The sequence below is a fragment of the Molossus molossus genome, unplaced genomic scaffold, assembly GCF_014108415.1.
Source record: "Molossus molossus isolate mMolMol1 unplaced genomic scaffold, mMolMol1.p scaffold_m16_p_5, whole genome shotgun sequence".
Classification (NCBI taxonomy): Eukaryota; Metazoa; Chordata; class Mammalia; order Chiroptera; family Molossidae; genus Molossus; species Molossus molossus.
The window spans coordinates 65,880,120-65,899,766 of NW_023425388.1; the positions used below are offsets into that span (position 1 = coordinate 65,880,120).

Consider the following 19,647-nt stretch of genomic DNA (forward strand, 5'->3'; position numbering starts at 1 on the left):
CCTTAGTGTAGTGTTGGCATATCATGGGTAATATTATATTACCCAATAAATATTCTTAGAAGAAAGGGAGCATGCAAGAAAGGAGCTCTTGCTCTTTAAGAAACAATCTTAGGGACTCAGAGGTGGCCTGGGCTGGAGCAGGGCCAGCAAGGCTGGTGCTGGTCGCCGGGGACAGCTTCTGGCTCTTCAGGACCCTTCAACACTGTGAGCCGTGACTCCAGACCGAGTCCTGAGCCTGGAAGAGCTCATCCCATGATGGGCTCATTTCAGTGACACGATTTTCCTTGTGATTTTGTGTTTTAGGAAGAACTAAGGAGCAAATCCAAGATCTGCGCCAATGTGTTTTGTGGAGCCGGCCGGGAATGTGCAGTGACTGAGAAGGGAGAGCCCACCTGCCTCTGCATTGAGGTAAGTCCTGAGTCGGGAGCCCGAGGACAGCGGCGCAGGCCAGTGTGGCTGCCTTGCTGGAGCCGCCAGTCGGCAGAGCAGTGCCAACCATTTTGTCATCTTTACGAAAGCACACCTTGTCTGTCTGAAAAAGTGGAATTTTCATCCAGGAGTTAAAAATCAGATGTGAATGCAGGCATATATTTTTTTTTCTTTCATGTTTAGCTTTATAAGATTGTTAAATTACAAAATTAATAATTTCTTTATGTAAGTCAAAAAATTACAGATATTTGTACAAACAATAATCTTCCGCATAACCTTCAAATCCTATTCGTCTGAGTTAACCAGTGTTAACAGTTGGTAACTGTTCCACACTTTTTCCTTTGCTACTATAAACATATAGGGTTTCCTTGTATCTTATACAAAAATGGGATCATAATATAAATAGATATGTAATATGCCACTTGCATTTTGTACTCATTCATGTATCACAGAAAGCCCTGCCAGCCAGCATGTATAGTTCTAACTCATTTTGTAACAGCTGCATAATTTTTAGTGGTGTAAAAGAAGCAGATTTATGTAATCATTTTTCTATTGTTTGCCTCTAAACAATACCATCCTTGTGCAAATAGCCCTACATGCTGCTGCCTTTATTTTTGTAGGATCGATTCCCAGTAGGGCTTGCTAAGTCAAAGGATAGGCCAATTAAAAAAAAAACAGAATGCAGGTTTTTCAGTTTTGTTTTTTTAATGAACTATGAACAGCAAAATGTGCTTTCGAGAAATACTTCTTTTGTAAGCAGGATTCTGGTAAGTTCTCACTCTTCAGGCAAACATAGATACCCTGGGTGTGTGCCCTTTGCCCCTTTCTGTCAAACCAACCCAAGCCTGGAATACATCTGTCTTTCTGCAAATAAATACACCCAACTCAGTCCCCAGGGGAAGGGTCCTGACCCATTGCCCCAGAGAGGAAGTCCTCCAATTTAGAAACCAGAAAAACAGATATGCCGGGACCATGGCAGGGCCTCACTGGAGATGTACTGGTCACTGTGTAGTGGCTTAAGCTCAGACATAGGGTTCAGAAACCTGACATCTAGTCTCAGCTTGGAAACGTGCAGTTGTGTGACTTGAAGCAAGCTGGTTGCCACTGGATGCCATGAAGACAGAGACCATATTTTGGCTTTGCCCAGTGCCCAGCACATAGTAGAACCCAGAAATAAATATAGGTGAAGTCTAGTTTATCTTCCCGGCTTTGGTATTCTTGTCTGTAAACTGGAAAGGTTGGGCCACCTCCCAGTCCAGTGTTCTGTGTTTCTTTCCACTGCATCTGCTCTTTTTTGCTTTGGATGCCTTTTTAGGTCTGAGCTGAACTTGCTTCCCTGTCTCTCCTTTCAACCACAAAAGTCTTAAGAGCTCGCCTGTGACCATGGCACTTTAAGTAGCCAAAGTAGAACCGAGTTGCCAAGTGAACTTGAGTCCATTTCCGTGTTCATAATGATTCTCTGTGGTACTTCACAAAGACGAGGCGCCCCAGCCCCAGCCTTACAACAGGCACTGTAAGATCAGGAGGAACACAGAATGGCTCCAAAATACTGAACAAAGCAAGAGAGCAAAGACTCTTATGGCTCAGCCCCAGAAGAGCTGAAGAATTGGGGCGTTTACCTGCTTTTCAGTCTCCACATTTCCAGCTCAGCTCTGGCTGTTTTGTGTCACAGAGTGTTGGAATTTTAAGGGATCTTAGAGCATCCGAAGACACTGAGTGACTTTCTACAAAGTGACAAAAACCTCAAATTCCTGACTTCTAATAAAATGCCCTTTCTGCTAGTTTTATGGGGGTGGAACAGGGAGGGGGTTCTGTATCTTCACTGAATAGAAGAGATGACCAGGATCAGTACACGGGCTCACATGGGACTGCAAGGTGACAAGGTGCCTCCAACACTGAGGGGGGTAGGGTCACAGATGCCAGAGCTGGTGGGGAGTCCTCACAAGATGGCTCTGTGGGGGCACGTGTGTACATACTTGTGTGTGTACATGCTCACGTGTGTGCATGCTCGTGTGTGTGCCGGCACCCTTGACTGCATGAGCATCCTTTGCGGGTCTGTTTCAGCAATGCAAACCTCACAAGAGGCCTGTGTGTGGCAGCAATGGCAAGACCTACCTCAACCACTGTGAGCTGCATCGAGATGCCTGCCTCACTGGATCCAAAATCCAGGTCGACTACGATGGACACTGCAAAGGTAGGGCGTGCTCCCACTGCAACCATGCGGAGCTAGCGAGCCGAGCAGCGTGGCATGGGTCCTGGAGTCCTTTCCACCCTGACCACAGCATCCATAGCCATGGAGACCACCTAGGTTCTTGGAGGCACATCCTCTTGGCACTCATGAGCTTGATGGGTTCATCCTGGTTGGCCCAGGCCTCTGCCCAGGATTTTCTGCATCAGACCCCCAAGGGGGCTTCCAGCTCTATCTGCAGCTGGATAGTGGATAGAGGACCACGTCAGTAATCAGTAATAATAAGGAAGTATTTAAATGAATTCTGTATCTTTTTTAAAAGCAGGTAAATTTCACTTTTCCAATGGTTTTAACATTTGGGTACCTCTCAGCTCTAGTAATATTATATTTCCTCTACTTTACACTCAAACCGTTGCCATAAGGATAAGAGGGGAGGGGTCCCATGCTCATTGCTCATCAGACATTAGCCCCCTGCCCAGCCACTGCCCTGCCTAACCTTTCTCAGTCTTGAACTTCCCTGGAGAAACAGGAAGCTGTTTCCCATGTGTTGGTCTCCACTCCATTTCATGTCCATAGTGATTCCATATGGGTTCTCAAGGTCCCAGTGACCTCCCCTATTCCTCAACCTAAGAGGACAAGGTGTGACACCAGGAGGGAACTCAGTGGCCCCAAAATGTCAAACAAAGCAGGAAAGAACAGACCCCTAAACTTGGGTCCTGGAAGAAAGAAAAGAAACAAGGACTTAAGACAAAATGATGAAAAGGTTACAAGTGGCCCCTTAATGTGGGGCCGTTTTAATCCTAATAATACACAGAAACTTTCTATTTTCTTGACTTTGCATTATGCATCTTCTCCTTTTGTCTTTCAGAGAAGAAATCTATCAGTCCATCTGCCAGCCCAGGTGAGTGCATCTTCGGGAGGAAATTCTTTTCATGATGGACATTTCATGTTCCACAGTCCTTGCTGAAGACCACAAGATCTGTGGGTCAGCCCCTGTGACCCACAACTGGTCACTCTACACATAGCTCAGAGAAACTGCAAAACTGCATTTTTTGTGTTTGCCATTTGAAGCAATTGGTTGGGTCAGAATGTTGACTGCACTTGGCATTTTTGCTGAGTAGTGGTTGAACTGCAAGGACGAGAAAGCCAGAGTCCTTCCCTTCCCTCAGTGCTCTGTGAGATATGCTGATGTCAGGGAATGACAGGGTCAGAAGGCATACTTTTTTCTGAAAAGGGATAATTTGAAATGCCAGTAAGATTTCTTCTGTGATTTTCTATGAATAAAAAGTAAAATGTCATCATAATTTATACTTACAGACCCCTTTAGCATATACTTTTCCTTAAATCTTCACAATAACCTTGTGAGGCAGATCTTATTGCAGTTATCTTTATGGATGAGGAACTTGAGGCTCAGAGAGACCAAGTGGATTTCCCTGAATCACACAGCTGAAAAGGGGCAGGGTGGGGCGAGGTGCCCTGATTTTCATTCACTGGCTCAGTGCCCTTTTCACATGTATTGTCTTCCAGGAATTCCCTTTGGCCAAGTCTTTTCCTCCTCTGCTTCCCGACCCACCCAACCCTCAGCCTCACCTGTTGTTTCCATGTGGCTTACACAACTGCCCAGGGCCTGGCTTCAACATGGCCCTTCCGTAGCCTCGTTTTTTGTTGCGTATAATAAAGGATAAATGCAGACAGTGTAAAATTTCAGGTGTAAGAAAGTTTTGATAGACCCAGTTGGTGAGAGAGGGAAAAGCTATACAGGGAGAATCAGAAACCCAGTGGCATAAGGAATTGCAGTGGTCTCTTTTATTCATTTATTATTTTGCTTCATCTTTAGGCCAAGAGAGCTGTTCTGTTGATTGATTGATTTCCCCCTACCCCTCAGTTTCTTAAACTTAATGAAAATATCCTTTATTTTGCTGCTCTACTTTTTATTTCTCACCTACACAACATAGTCTCTCTGTTTCAATACTCTTCATGTTTATAAATTCTTTAGAGATGTGAGCTTGAATCCTGGGTAAGACACGTTCCAGTGTGTGCCCTGGGCTGACTCCCCTGTAGCATGTGCATGATCATCCCGCTTCCCTGGGTGCTGTGGGTCTTCAGTGAGATGGTGCAGAGCCCCAGGCTTGCACGTAGTGGGTGCTGGGTAACACTGGGGTCCTCACCGCGTAGCTGACCTGCCCCTCCTTTCCTGCAGTCGTTTGCTATCAGTCCAACCGCGACGAGCTCCGGCGTCGTATCATTCAGTGGCTGGAAGCAGAGATCATTCCAGACAGCTGGTTCTCTAAAGGCAGCAACTACAGTGAAATCCTGGACAAGTACTTTAAGGTAATCCACAGTTGGGGTCAAAGACTGTCCCCTGTGGCCAGACCACAAGGACATCCAAACCTGCAGAGAGGCCTTGAGTGTTTCCTCATCATAGATCATTCCATGGAGCAGTAGCAGTTGCCTTCTGACCAGCTTGATCAGCGGGGGCCCAGCAGTACAGCCTTTGGGCTCTAATCCATGAAAAGTACAGCCGGGCTCCATCCCCTACCCCGAATGACGCCTTATAGAACTGGCTGCTGGTATAAAACACCTTCTGATCTCACTCAGGCCCAGGCCTCTTCAGCTACTTTCCAACCCAGTTTGACATTTCTCTGTCATCAACTGACCATCCATGGCCTGCAGGACAACTCTCATCTGAGAAGAGTCGATGGATTGGCATTTCATAGGTTCAGGATCCTTGATGAACCTAGATATTGCTACTCTTTTCATATTTAAAGAGACAGGAGAGATGCTGCTTCAAAAAGGAAGATGAGGGAAGACTTCGTACTTGGCCACGAGCGGGGCTAGCATGTCATAGGCTCTTTCAGAGAGCTTGAGACAGGTGTTGGACGAAGCAGTTAAGGACACTTCCAGCTGATGGGCAGAACACAGACACACACGTATGTGTGCCACTCTCAGATAAACGAACCATACATAAAGCAAGCATGCATAGGCACATGCAAACATGCACACACACCATTTACAGAGATGCACACACCACACAGAGACACATCCTACTCACAGACACATGCATTCAGTTACCCACATTCCCACATAAGCACAAAAGCCCCTCTTTGGGTGGTTGCTTATCCCCAGACATATACATGCCTCCAGGGCTTTCTGTCCCAGGACCTAACCAGCCAGGACTCAGGAGCAACCCCAGACACATGAGGGACTTCTTGGCATCTCTGTGGTCACCAAATGTGTTCAGCACCAGCCCAGTCTGGATTCCTCTTTCTAACTGACATTATGCACCCCAGATACTGGGTTAGGATATGTGGTCATTTGCTTGTATTGTTGTCTTTAGACAGAAAGTGCTCCTCTTTGGCAGAAAGTATCTCTCTCTGGATTCCAAGTGTTTGAGATCACACCTGGACATTAAAGCATAGCCCTTCTCTGTCTCAGCCTTCCCATGTTATGGTGCCCTTGGTAGAGGGAGGGGTTCCTCATTTATGGAAAAACTCACCGTACTGCTAAATCAGGAGAGTTAGACAGGAAAGAAAGAAACTTAAAGAAATTGGTTTTTCAAAAGCCCTGTGAGCGGCACCTGCCGAGTCATCATGGCACGGTAGTTGTGGGGCTCCAGGACACTTTCCAAGAGGCGTCTGGGATCTCGTCACTGTTCTTAGTGGCCCCTTGGTGGTATCCGACACCTGGCGTTAATTTGATTTCCAAGTACCTGGATGCCACACCTCCCTCAGCACAGTACCACCTTTTCCGACAGTAAGTTACTCTGACAGGCTCCCCTCAGAAGCCTACAAGGCCTCTTGAGAAAGTAGCTTTTCTGTAGGGCATTCTCTCTCCCAGCCGAGGTTAGCTGGGTCACAACCGACACACACAACGCTCATTCTTCCCAATCACTTGGGCAGTGTCTTCCAAGCAAATAGGGGTTTCACTGTCTACTTTTTTTTACTTTAAGTTATTTTTCATTTTTCAGTTACAGTTGGCATACAGTGTTTGTTTCAGGTGTACACCCCAGTGATTAGACACGAAGTACGTTACTAAGTGATCATCCCAATTAATCTTGTACCCATCCAAACTGTACCCATCCGAGCCATACATAGTTATTAGAATGTTATTGACTGTATTCCCTGTGCTGTACTTTACATCCCTATGACTATTCTGTAACTACCAATTTGTACTTCTTTCTTTCTTTATTTTTTTAATCCTTACCCAAGGATGTATTTTTTTTTCCATTTATCTTCAGATAGAGTGGGAGAGTAGGGAGGGAGAGAGAGAGAGAGAGAGAGAGAGAGAGAGAGAGAGAAACATCAGTGTGAGAGACATATCGACTGGTTGCTTCCTGCACGACCCCGACCAGGGCTGGGGACCAAACTGCAACCGAAGTATGTGCCCTTGACTGGAATCAAACCCGCAACTCTTTGGTCCACGGGCTGATGCTCTAACTGCTGGGCCAAAACAGCCAGGACCCGATTTGTACTTCTTAATCCCTTCACCTTTCTCACTCATCTCCCAGTCGCCCTCCCATCTGGCAACTGTCAAAATGTTTCTGTTCTGCTTGTTCATTTATTTTGTTTTTTAGATTCAATTGTTGATAGACATGTATTTATTGCCCTTGTGTTGTTCATATTTTTTTTCTTCTTCTTTTTAAAGAAGACCCTTTAACATTTCTTGTAATACTGGTTTGGTGCTGATGAACTCCTTTAGCTTTTTTCTCGCTGGGAAGCTCTTTATCTGTCCTTCGCTATCTATTTTTTTGATGATTATCTGAGACCTGTGTGTGCCGATTGCAAAGGGAGAATCCTTCCCACCAGGCACACAGCTGCCTGTTGACAGGTGATCTCATATCTCACGGAGACTGAACCAGTAAATCCCCCGATATCCCAGCTGACATTCCTTGTAGCAAAATTAATTGAAAAGCAAATGTAATCAGCATGTGGGTAAGACCAACATCAAACCCTCACCTCAGCTGATGATCCAGTCACTATTTCGTAGGTGGAAGGGTGAGCAGAGGTGAAGAAAGAGCCTTTCATGGCCATGTCACGCACACCCCCTGGACTCTGGGTGGCAGACTCCTAGGGGCCAGGCTGAAACCGGATCCAGCCTTATCTCCCTTATCCCGGTATCACGTTCTCCATCGCCCCAGCTGCTGAGCGTGCGTGAGCACCTGGCCTAGCCCATCTCCTTTCACAACCCCTAAACTTGCAATAAACCCTAAACATGGGTCTCATAACACGCTTTTCTGCCTTTCCACAACCCTATGGTTACTGAGAAGTATAGAGCTGGGAAATGCAGGTATAAAGAGGTACTGTGCCTTTGTCACTGGTTAGTTGAACAGAGGCCAAGTGAATTAGGTTGGTTCATGGTCCAAGTTCATGGTCCAAGTTCATGCCCCACCCCATGCAGGCCCCCTAGGGATTCCAGGCTGTTTTGGGGCGGGTATCAGACCTCTGTTTTCCTGAGGATGCCACATACAGACCTGGCCTGGGGAAGCCCAATGGGCCCCCATGAGATGAATGCTGGCAGGCTGGCACCTCCCTCCGCTTCAGGCCTGGATTCTGGTCCCACTGAATGTGACATGCGTGCACCCAGCACTGCTCGTTCGGAGCTGCCTGAGCTGTAGTCGCCAGGTCCTGGGCACCCCTGGTGCCCTCTGGGTCCACAGCCATTGCTGGACTGTTCCTCTCCCCATACTCAGTCTGTATTCAGGCCCTGATGTGTTGGGGTCTGTAAGAGTAGCTCCGGTCTGTCCAGCACTTGCAACATTTGGACTCAAGAAAGTCCTATGCTGCTAAGAATGGTACCTGGGCAATCTTTTTTCATTTCTCTCCATTAACGAATCAAGACCTCACAAGGTGAACACTCAGGGAAGTTTCCTTGGGGTGCATCTGAGACCTCTTCCTGGAAAGGAGGACAAAAATGATAAACAGGTACTAAACAAAGGCCCTCATATTGTCTTAAACATTCCTGTCACTGTTTGTACCCTGGAAAGATGTACAACCTTAGAGGAGAACACATGCGACCATAACAGTCATGGGAGGAGTGTTGGTAGCTGTACCTTTACCTTCTACCTGGAAACATGGACAGACCTTACTTCCAGAATTCTTTACACCTTCTGGTGAGCCACCTTGAAGGTGACATGGGGGTGCTGATTATTTCTCAGGGCAGCAGGATGAGGCAACCTAAGGAAAGAATTTGGAAGAAAAACCTTTTTCCATTGGAACTATTTAGGAAAACAGTGTTCAACTTGGAATTTGATCCAAGCCTTGACATTCACAGCCTCCTCCTGCAGCTGGGGCCTGAGTAAGAGGTCTTGATTTATCATCTTGACAAAGTAGGGACAATGTCTGAGCTCACTACACCCTCACCTTGTGCTCGTGGGATGTCAGCTGGGTAACAAGGACAGCCTGCCCTGGGTAAGCCGAGGACCTGTGCTCACATCTGTAGTCGGGCCCAGAGCACAGGACGAGTGGGGGACTTTGCACCGTCTCCGCCTGCAGGTTCTGATACAAACCTTTTGCCTTTGACTCACTGATGTGGTCAGTTGGGGGTACGAGTGTGAAAGTTAAGCACTGAGCAGGCCAGAGAAGCCGGAGATCAGGCAGTAGGAAATGGTCCTATGAGCGCTGAGGGCCACCTGTGTCATTGCTGCCAAGCAGTGCGTTAGAAATACACATCCTATGCTCCACTGCAGGTATTTTGACTCACAGCTTTGTTAGTCCATGTTCGTTAGGGTTTGAGAACTTGGTGTGGTGGCTGGCCTGAACCCGGGGCTGCCATCTTGACTCTCTGCAGAGTCTCCCAAGCCTTCTAGGCTTCTTGGGCAACACAAGTGGGCTCAGGCTGCCCTCCTGAGCCAGGTCTGGGCTTGAAAGGCCCTCAGTGGCCTCTGCCCGGGCATGTCACACTCCATCTTGGGGCTCAGGCGCCGTCTCTGAGTGCCCAGGGATTTGAGCCTTTGGTGCTGTAGCTCTCTGAGGCCAAGTCAAGGCAGGGGTGGTTGGAAGGTGACAAGAACAAGGTGAATCAGAAGTGAGTCGGGCCACGTAGGGAAACGCTGGAACTGGGTTCTACAAAGTGTTCCTGAAAGATCTCTTCATCCCTTTCTAGAACTTCGATAATGGTGACTCTCGCTTGGACTCCAGTGAATTCCTGAAATTTGTGGAGCAGAATGAAACCGCCATCAACATCACCACCTATGCAGACCAGGAGAACAACAAGCTGCTTAGGTGAGTGGAGTGAGAGGGGCTGGAAGGGTCCCTGCGGGGAAGGCTGGAGAGGAGCAGGGGTTTGAACCTCTTCCTAGCTGCAAAGGAGAGCAGTGCTAATGTGAAGTAAAAACTAAAACAGGAATTCTGCCTGGTTTACTCTGTGGACATTATGAACATTATGAACTAATATACTGAGCATCACTGTTATCTGATCAAATGGTTATTGTTTTTGGCTAAAACTTGCAAGGAACAGAAGCGTGTAATTTTAAAATAAATGACCATGGTCACATCAGAGCAAAGTTGTTTATGAGTGCTGTGGGTAATGTTTTAATGGTTAATTTTCTGAAGGAATTACTTTAATGTATTATTTAAGTGTAGGTCTAAAATAGCTTTAGTTCTGACTTTTTGAGATAATTTTTTGAGATATTGCATGTAGAGAACCTTAATTGTTACAAATGTGAGTACATCCTTCTCCTTTTCTGGTATTATCCCAGAGTAAATAGTAATAAAAATGAATCCCTAAGAAACTTCTGGTGTGGTTCCAATACATTGGTAAGAATTAAAAATAGTTTAAGCACCACTGCATTTAAAAGAAGTACAAAGCCCAGATTCTAGAAAGATTCCTTCTTAAAAATAGTACATGGCCTAAATATAGTATCTGAAAATGCTTCACATTTTGATAACCTAAAATTAGACAATATTTTACAAGTTCAGCATTTGGTCCTCATTAAATCTCAGTGAAGGAGGACTTCTTGTCCCCATTTTACAGATGAGAAAACAGGCACAGAAAGGTTGAATAACTAGCTCAAGGCCATTTGGGTAGTAAGTGATTGAGCCAGGGCTCAAAATCCAGGCCACGGGGAGAGTGAGGGAGCTGGGGTTCTATGAAACTTCTAGAATAGTGATGCTTGCTTGAACTCCGCATTCTTTCAAATCACACGTTCTTTCAGATCGTCTATTCCTCTTTCTTCTGTTTTGATTTTCCTAGTTTGGTTGGCTTGACACTTATTCCACAGGGAAAGGCAATTACTGGTGGAAGGTGTGCAGGCAGTGAAACCTTTGTCAGTCAAAACTGAACAAAACCATTTGGGAAATTTCAGCTGTCTTGGGAACATTTGCGTGAACTGACATTCGGTATAACAAACTGAAGGTTGTTACAAGAGTGAGGATGGTGGGTGGCTGAGGGAGGTCAGTGTAGAGAGAAACTTTCTTACTTAACAGTCACCTTCTTGGCCTCCTCTGGGGTCCTGGGTGTATGTGGTCCTGATGCTTACCTTCTTTCTTCGGGAATGACACTGAGGTCTGGCTGACACATTTCTCCTGTGTTCTGTTTCAGAGGACTCTGTGTTGATGCTCTCATTGAACTGTCTGATGAAAATGCTGACTGGAAACTCAGCTTCCAAGAGTTCCTCAAGTGCCTCAACCCGTCCTTCAACCCCCCCGAGAAGAGTATGCTTAACCCAAGAAATGGGGAGTTAGAGGGGCTGGGAGCATTTTGGGGAGCCAAAACTGATGGCACTCTCCAGAGCTTGCTAAGAAAATTCCCTTCCATGACTCTAGGTGGGCTCCAGCCCATCATCTCCAGGGTGATGTTCAGGTCCCAAAACCTTTGGCTGGTGTAGCATTTGCTCAGATGTGGTGCCTCTGAGGGACAGGCAGGTCGTGTCTCTGGAAGGGGAAAAGTGCACAGACTGTAGTCAGGACTCTGTGTTCCACCTTCACCCTAAACTGTTGCCCCTTATTTCTGGTCTCTACAGAGTGTGCCCTGGAGGATGAAATGTACGCAGATGGAGCCGAGACGGAGGTGGACTGTAACCGCTGTGTCTGTGCCTGTGGAAACTGGGTCTGCACAGCCATGACCTGTGACGGTGAGCTGTGCCTCAGGCGGAAAGAAGGAACAACAGGGAGAGAGCTTCCTTCACAGAATCACCACGAGAGGAGTCGGGGTGGGGATGATCGAGAAGAGTAAGGTGGTAGCTGGGAGCAAGGAACCTGGGCAGCAAGGGACAGACTCGAACTTGTCATACTGGAGCTCCTAGAAGGCAGCATTGAGGACGAAGCACTTATCCCAGATGATTAAAGTCTGAAAACCACTCCAGAGGCTTGGAACAAAAGACGTTCAAGACCCAGGGCAAGATCAGATGTTGATAGGAGATTGGACTAGTGATAATAATGAAAGCAAACACTTAATTTACTGAGAACAACGTGCCAGGCAGCTTCCAGTCACTTTACATATTAACCCACTTAATCCTTATGACAGCTAAGGAAATCCTCAATGTAAAAACTCAGGTATTTGGAAGATAAAATGACTCCTCCTCGTTACCTATTCTCAGCAGAAGAAGGAAGATTATTTGTAGACCTTCTGTGAACTAACAGAATTAGATATTCCTTCAAAAAAGAGAAAGTTGAGGTATTTGAGACATGGGCAGGATGGGTTGGGGATCTAGAGATGTCAGAGAGTTTGGGAGGCCAGTGCAGAAGCCAAAGTGTATACTGGAACCACTAGGGCCCCATCAGAGTCCTGGGCTCCAATGATGTCAAAGATTAAAGCTGAGCCCTTGGAAAACACCAGGCCCCATTCAGAGTGGAGGCAAGACAGAGAAGGTGAAGCCAGGTCACATGTGCTCAGGGAAGAAAGGTCAGTTGGAAGGAATCAAGCCCAAATTTTACACCAGGTGGAGTGAACCTAAAATTATATCTTAAAAAGCCAACTAAGTCAAGACAAGTCTGGTCCTAGGGTCATGTTCAAGGTCAATGAAACTGGTAACTGGAGGCAGAGTTCAAGGATCCAGGAAGAGATTTCTTTAGCTCAAAAGCCCAGACAACACCAACAGTACAAATGGAACTCAGTACTACCCAGGGGATCCCTTGTGTCCCACTTCCCGGGACTACGTCTCTTCTTAGTGTGGGAGAGCAGGAGGCCCCCTAACTCCAGAGACAAGTGAAAGAGCAGGAAGAGGCTGTTTAGAAACTAGAACTGCCTAGAAGTTGCTGAAGGCCAAATCAAACAGGGTAGCCATGCGAAGCACATAGTAGCTACTGAAGCCAAGAGAGAACATCTCAAAACAGTACCCAGCCTGCCTCAAGGAGGAAGCCTCCCATACTCATCTTCCCCAAACTCCCACAATAGCTTTCCACACCTAACTGCTCCTGGTCTGGCTAGGTAAAGGTAGCCATCCATTTCTAAGACGCAGGCAGTTGGTTTATGGCGAACAGCTGGTTTATGATCATCTGGATAATGAACCCTGTCACATGCATCAGACAAAATCCAAATGATTGTCCCCATGGAACCACATCCATTTCCACAGTAACTGGTTTGTTCGCCCTCTCTGGATGGCCCAGATTCAGAGCCCTGCGTGGGTGCAAAGAGCGCTCTCCATGGTGGTGCTCCAGGGGCATTAGCAAGTCTTAGTGTGTGGGCTGTGGATCTAGAGGACTTTGTAGAGGGCGCATCCAAGGCATTTTCAGGTCAGTACCTGAAAGTTAGATCCTAAATCCCAATGGAGTAGAAAAGAAGGGGCACCGAGACGTGAAGGCAGCTGGAGCCGGGGCCAAGGGAAGTTGCCTTGGAGGCAGCTAGATGCTGAAGTCAGGAAGCCTTGGTGATGCAGTGTTACCTAACGACAGTGCTGTTCTTGATATGTACAGATTCCTGAGCTCCATCCCAAACATACTGAATCAGAATCTGCAAAAGAACAGCTTGAAGACCTGTTTTTAAGATGTATTCTGTGATTTTTCTTTTTTTCCACTCTGCAAGTTTGGTAAATATTGTAGGTGTGGTGGTGATCAGCCCTGGTTACTTGTCAGAACCATCTTGAGAGCTTTACAGAACCCCATGCCAGGCCCCACCTCACAACAATCAAATCACGGTCTCTGGCGGTGCAGTCTGAACACTGTATTTGAATCGTTCTCCAGGGCCTGTGAAAGGGAGGGAATCACAGCCCCAGAAGAACTTCTGAGTCAGGATCCGGATTTTCTCCGTAGCTCTTTCTGTAAGGCCAGTCCCTTCAGTGCTGGAGCAATTGAAGCCACTAGGAACAGAGTCCAGAGAAGAGTGGGGGTAGTTTGCTTTGTTTGAGGTGTGTCGCTTTGGAGGTGTCAGAGGAATGTAGGTAATTCACTTCTTTTCCCACAGATTTAATGGGAGATGAAATTAAGAACGTAGACAGTAGATACCAGCGGGATCTCTAACTGGCTTCAGTCAGCCACCTCTGCTCTGAGCCTTGGTTCTTCTTGCAGGAAAGAATCAGAAAGGGGCCCAGACCCAGACAGGGGAGGAGATGACCAGATACGTCCAGGAGCTCCAAAAGCACCAGGTGAGTTGCAGCCTCCATGCTGATTCAGGTATCTCTGCCACCACCAGGCCCTTCCACCACTCAGATATTGCCTAATGTCCCAGGAGACCAGAAAGATGCATTCTGCTTAATACAGTAGGTCCTGTGTGATACACCTATAGCATCAAACCATGATACAGTCCCCTGGTGGGGTCCTTGCAAGGTCCTGTTGGTCCTAACAGATGTAGATTACAACTTGATAAATTGCTTTATAAATAAGAATCAGCCTGTTGGTGCTTTGCAAATGGGTTGCAAGTGGTTTGCAAATGAGCATAGGTTAAATAAATTCAGTGTTTTCTGTCACAACCAGTGTCAGACCCAAAGACCATGGATTCCTGCAGGCCAAGCTCTATGGCTTGCTCACCACTGCATCCCTGTATTTAGCACAGGGCTTGATATACACTTGGCCTCAATGAGCGTGAAATTAGTGGGTTTGGACTACAGCAGAAAGGATTTAAGTTAAATGCGAAGCTGGCTAGAAAACAGTCTGGGATTCACAAACACTGGAAACTCTGAGGTTCTGCTTCCTGAAGAGAAGATAAGAATTCTATTCAGATTCTGTGTCAAGTTGAAGGCCTTCTTGGGGAAAAAGTTCTTATCAGAATAGTGATCCACTGACATATTTTGCTAAGGGCCTAGAGGGAAAACATGGGTATGCTGTACTCCCAGGCCTGTCTTTCCACTAGTTTATGAGATGGCCTTAACTAAGGTACTGTACCCTAGACCACCTGTCTGCAAATCTGGTCTGGTAATTCAAGCCTTCTCTCTGATGTAGACGTTTTTAAGGAATATAGCAGTCACAAAAACTGAGAAACTATTAAGATGGAATATTTGACTTGAAAATAAAGAATTGTTCATATTAACTGTAATTGCTCATATTTATTGATTTTATATGAATTTTGTCATTATTGTCACTAATAGTGTAGAAACCTCATGTCAGTTTTTTGAACCAAAGTAGAATCTCCCAACCTTCTGTTTTTCCATATTTTAGCAGGCTTGAGTCTCCAGATAAATACAACTCCATTAAAACAAAAACAAAAACAAACAAACAAAAAACTCATGGGAATTTCTTTCTTCTAGGATATAGAGATGATCAGAGTAGAGAGTGAGGGGTTAGCTATCTTTTTAAGTGTCTCTGTGAATTCCTTCAGGAGCAGATGCTAAGGCAAGGACTCAAGTACAAATCATTTATTTGGGAGGCAACACAGGCAACACCAGAAGGGGAGTTGGGAAGTGAGCTCAGGAAGGGATGGAAGCAATCAAGTGTGTATCCAGCGGAGTTAACCACTGTGGGCAAGGGAACTTAGTCCCTGTGCAGAACTGTGGGAGCAGAGATTCCATGCCTGAGGGTGTTCCTACACGAACTCCTGTCAGCCATTGGTGAGGCTGCCGCCAGCAAATGTAAGTCCGCTGGCATTTCTGGCCTGCCAACACGTGTGAGCAGAGCAGGCTGCAGCAGCAGAAAAAGAGGTGCAGATACTCGCAGTAAGAAGCCTCACCAGGGAACTGAAACGGTAGAGACCAGGGGCTGTGGACAGGGCACCAACAGCGTCTGCTAGATACCAGTCACTGTTGTTTTTATTTCCTATTTAATTTTTTATTGAGCTAGAATTCATATGTGACATTCACACCTTGAAAGTGTATAATCCAGTGGATTTCAGTATATTCACAAGATTGTCAACCACCATCATGATCTATCCAGAACATTGTCATCCCCCAAAGAAACCTCACAGCCGTTAGAAGACACTCTACATTCACTCTTCCCTGGCACCTCTAACCTACGTTCTAACTGTGGATTTGACTGTTCTGGACATTTATAAATGGAATTATATACTACACAGTGTTTTCTGCCTGACTTTTTTCACTTAGCATAATGTTTTCAAGGTTTATCCTAGTTATAGCATGAATCAGTGCTTCAGTACTTTTTAAAATTTTTTTCAGTTACTGTTGATATACATGCATGCTTTCCTCTTTTTTGTGCCTAAATAACGTTCCATGGTATGGATATAGCACATATTGTGTATCCATTCAGCGGTTGATGGATATTTAGGTTTCCACTTTTGTCTGTGATGAATGATGTCGTTATGAACATTCTTGCACACCTTTTTGTGTTTTCAGTTCTCTTGGGTATATAGTTAGGGGTGGAATTGCTGGATCAAATGGTAACTCTGTTTAATCTTTTGCGGAAGTACCAAGCTGTTTTCCAAAATGGCTGTACCATTTTACATCCGTACCAGCAGTTTCAGTTTCTCCACAAACTCGCCCACATTTGTCACTGTCCAGTCTTTTAGCCATCCTGGTATAGTGGCATCTCATTGTAGTTTTGATTTGCATTTCCGTAATGAATGATGTTGAATGTCTCCTCATGTGTTTATAGGCTGTAAGAAGAATGTCTTCTTTGGAGAAATGTATCACTTGTAAGAGATGACACTTTATTAGCCTCATTTTGTAGTTGAAGACATAGAGGCACGGGAAGCATCATAACATGCTCCAAGTCCCCCAGAAAGTAGCACAGCCACAGCTGAAGCTCAGGCACATGCCTCCAGAGCCTGTTGCTCCTAATGCCTCTCCGGACCTGGACTCAGGACGTCTTGTAGCACTTTCCTTTTGTATCCTTCTCTTCATCTTTAAAATGGGCATAACAATATCTGACCTGATTGTTTCCTAGGGATTCACATGGGGTCAGCTGTTAATTCAGTGATAGCCCCTACACGACCATGTCATGAAGAAGACATGATCCATGCCCACAAGTCGTTTGCCATCCATAGAGGAGACAGACAAGGAAACAGAACTAAAATTCAGCATCACCATATGTCCGTCAGTGCTAGATAAAGTCTGGAGGAGTGGATAAATGCTAGTGATTTAAAAAAAAATATTTCATCATGCTCATTTTTCTCTTGCCTCTCAAAGGAAACAGCTGAAAAGACCAAGAGAGTGAGCACCAAAGAGATCTAGTGAGGAGGCAGCTGGGAACGGTGTCCAGAGCCCGGCACCTTCTCCTCCACTTCAGCGCTGAGTCCAGTATACACAAGTGTCTGCTACAATCGCCAAATCACCAGTATTTGCCTGTATAGCAACAAGTTTTATTTTGTCTATTTGTTTTGCAATAAAGGAACAGGGAGTGGTGGCTAGGAGGGGAAGGGCCATAGCCTTCATTTCTGGGAGTGATTTGAGAGAAACTATTCATGGGACTTGGGGGCTGGAGGCAAGTAAGGAAACTGCATCAGGGCCGGGAGAGGAGTGGACCCAGGTCTGAACCACTTCTGTGTCTGCCACAGCTATAAACACGCTGCAGGGAGAGCAAGCAGTGCCAGAGAGAATCTAGCAGACTATCCCTAGAGGAGGGGTGTGGGAAGCTCGCGGAGAAGAACACATTCTGCTTCCAGCCCTTTCTGCTGCCGTCTGCATAACAGACTCCAGCATCTTTGCGTCTCCTCGTGGCCCCACCCCCTGCCTCTAGATACGCAGCTGTCTTGCTCGTTCCCCAGCATCACTCAGACTTGATGGAGTTTCTGGGAGGGTGCACCCAAATGATGCAGATACTTGTGTATGTTCAGCCCCTTAGAGACCTAAACAATTTTTTTTAAATACTTTTTACCAAAGGTGCTATTTTTCTGTAAAACTTTTTTTGGCATGTTGACTTCATCTTCAAATTATTATCATATTATTGTTGTTATTTTTAATATTTTATTTTCTTGACTAGAAATTAAGCTTTTGTAATTATTTTCCAGTAGTCCTACCATTTCAGAGGTGAGGGAGTTTGGGGTTCTTCCTGTTGCGGGGACCGCTATAACCCAGACTTCCCACCCTGCCATATACTAGCTACAGCCCAGAGTTTGCCCCCCACTCCCGGCTTCCAGGGGATCAGCAGGCTGCCAGAGAAGAGAAGCATCTCCATACAAAGCTTTCAAGATCCAAAGGCTAATTTGTTCTGTTATTCTAAATTCATGAACATCAGTATTTCAAAGGATGGAGACAAGTGTAGCCAAGTAAGGCTTGGATATCCCAGCCTATCGGCGTGCTCCTTGATCCACCACTAACTAGGAGAGTGACTTTGGCCCTGGCCTTTCCTATTTCGGGGCCTCAGTTTCCTCAGTGAGCAGGTAGGAATGCATTAACCTTTCGATTTCATAAATTATAAAGTCTGGTTCCAATCATTGGTCTAGAGGAGACAGGTTCCTGTGACTGCCATTCAAGTTCTTCTTAGGATAAATGGAAACTTGTTATAAGAAAAAGATACAGCCAAAAACAAGATGACCAAATTTGACCTCAGCCTGAACGGCCCCTCCGGTTGTGTGGCGGCAGAGCGCTCTGGGGTAAACCCTGCCCTGGGAGCGTGGGGAGGAGAACCACGCCACTTTGTCTTCACTCTTGCATTTCCTCTTTAACCTTCTTGGAAACAGAAAGGGCTGTCCATTTAGAGATGAGGACACAAGGAGATGTCACATTTTAAGAGGGGGGAAAAGTGGAAATTTGATCTTAAAATTGTGATTGGTGAGATGTCCTTCCTGTGTCTTTTGGCCTGTGTATTTACTAACCCCACTCAATACCACATTGAACATGCATGTGGAATAACAAAGATGAAAAACTCGACATCTCATTTTCCGAAGGCAGATGACAGAGCGCCAGAGGGCAGTTATGTAGACTGTACTGCACAGGCAACTGAGAAACTTGTACTGAAAATGGAACTTCTTCTGAACAACTTTCTTTATTCTCCTTTGAAAGGAGAACATTCCACTTGGGTAGAATTCTAAGCTTTATCTACATCCCACTTAAAAGCTCCCTTCGAACCCTACTTGTGAAATGCACCTCCTGTCCAGTGCCTTGGAAGACCCCCAGAAGCACGGCTTGAGCGAGTCTGCCAGCACTTGGACACGGAGTGAGAACTGGAATACCAGTTTGTTTACAGCAAGAAACCAGAGTGTCTCCTCACCAGTAACATTTAGGACAGTGGTTGCCATCCAAGACTTACCCTACCCTGCAACTTAGAATTCCCAAGAGTCAGTGTGCATTCCCCCTGTAAATAGGGAAGCTATTGTCTGCACCACAGAATCACTCGATCTGGTGACCTTTCAAAGAAAGCTGCTAACTAGCCTATTTTGGGGAGTCTTGCATGGAGCAAATAAACAGGATTAAATTGGGTTCATTTCTTCCAGCTCTCTAAAAGCACAGGGCTTAGTCTGCAAGCTTCCTTGGGCTTTCTCTGTGTGTGTATGGTTTTATAAACATTAATTACAGCTTCTGTTAAGATCCAGTGTCCATGGAAACCTCACATTCCAGGACTCTGGACTCCATCACTGTTTTTGGAAAGCAAGGCTCTTCCACCTGCCAATAAGTCCATGTGAACCAGTCTGAATGTCTTTCCTTTACACTTATGTTTTTAAATAGTCAAATTTCAAGAAGCAATTTGAACAGGTTTCTGTTGCCTATGTGTTTGTGAAATGTATTTGCATTTAGTAGGCTTCCATATTGCATTTAACGTGTTTTTGTAACT

The 19,647-nt window shown here is 45.8% G+C and overlaps 1 protein-coding gene across 1 annotated transcript in view; it reads left to right on the forward strand.

Moving 5' to 3' along the window:
- Window positions 1-19,647, forward strand: part of FSTL1 (follistatin like 1) — a 56,114-nt gene extending 36,467 nt beyond the window's left edge. Inside the window, exons 3-11 of the mRNA XM_036243837.1 lie at window positions 304-408; window positions 2,494-2,623; window positions 3,486-3,518; window positions 4,818-4,948; window positions 9,719-9,837; window positions 11,156-11,268; window positions 11,577-11,687; window positions 14,059-14,135; window positions 17,064-19,647. Coding sequence (XP_036099730.1) covers window positions 304-408; window positions 2,494-2,623; window positions 3,486-3,518; window positions 4,818-4,948; window positions 9,719-9,837; window positions 11,156-11,268; window positions 11,577-11,687; window positions 14,059-14,135; window positions 17,064-17,108 — 864 coding nt within the window. The 3' untranslated portion in view covers window positions 17,109-19,647. The remainder of the gene's footprint in view (window positions 1-303; window positions 409-2,493; window positions 2,624-3,485; window positions 3,519-4,817; window positions 4,949-9,718; window positions 9,838-11,155; window positions 11,269-11,576; window positions 11,688-14,058; window positions 14,136-17,063) is intronic.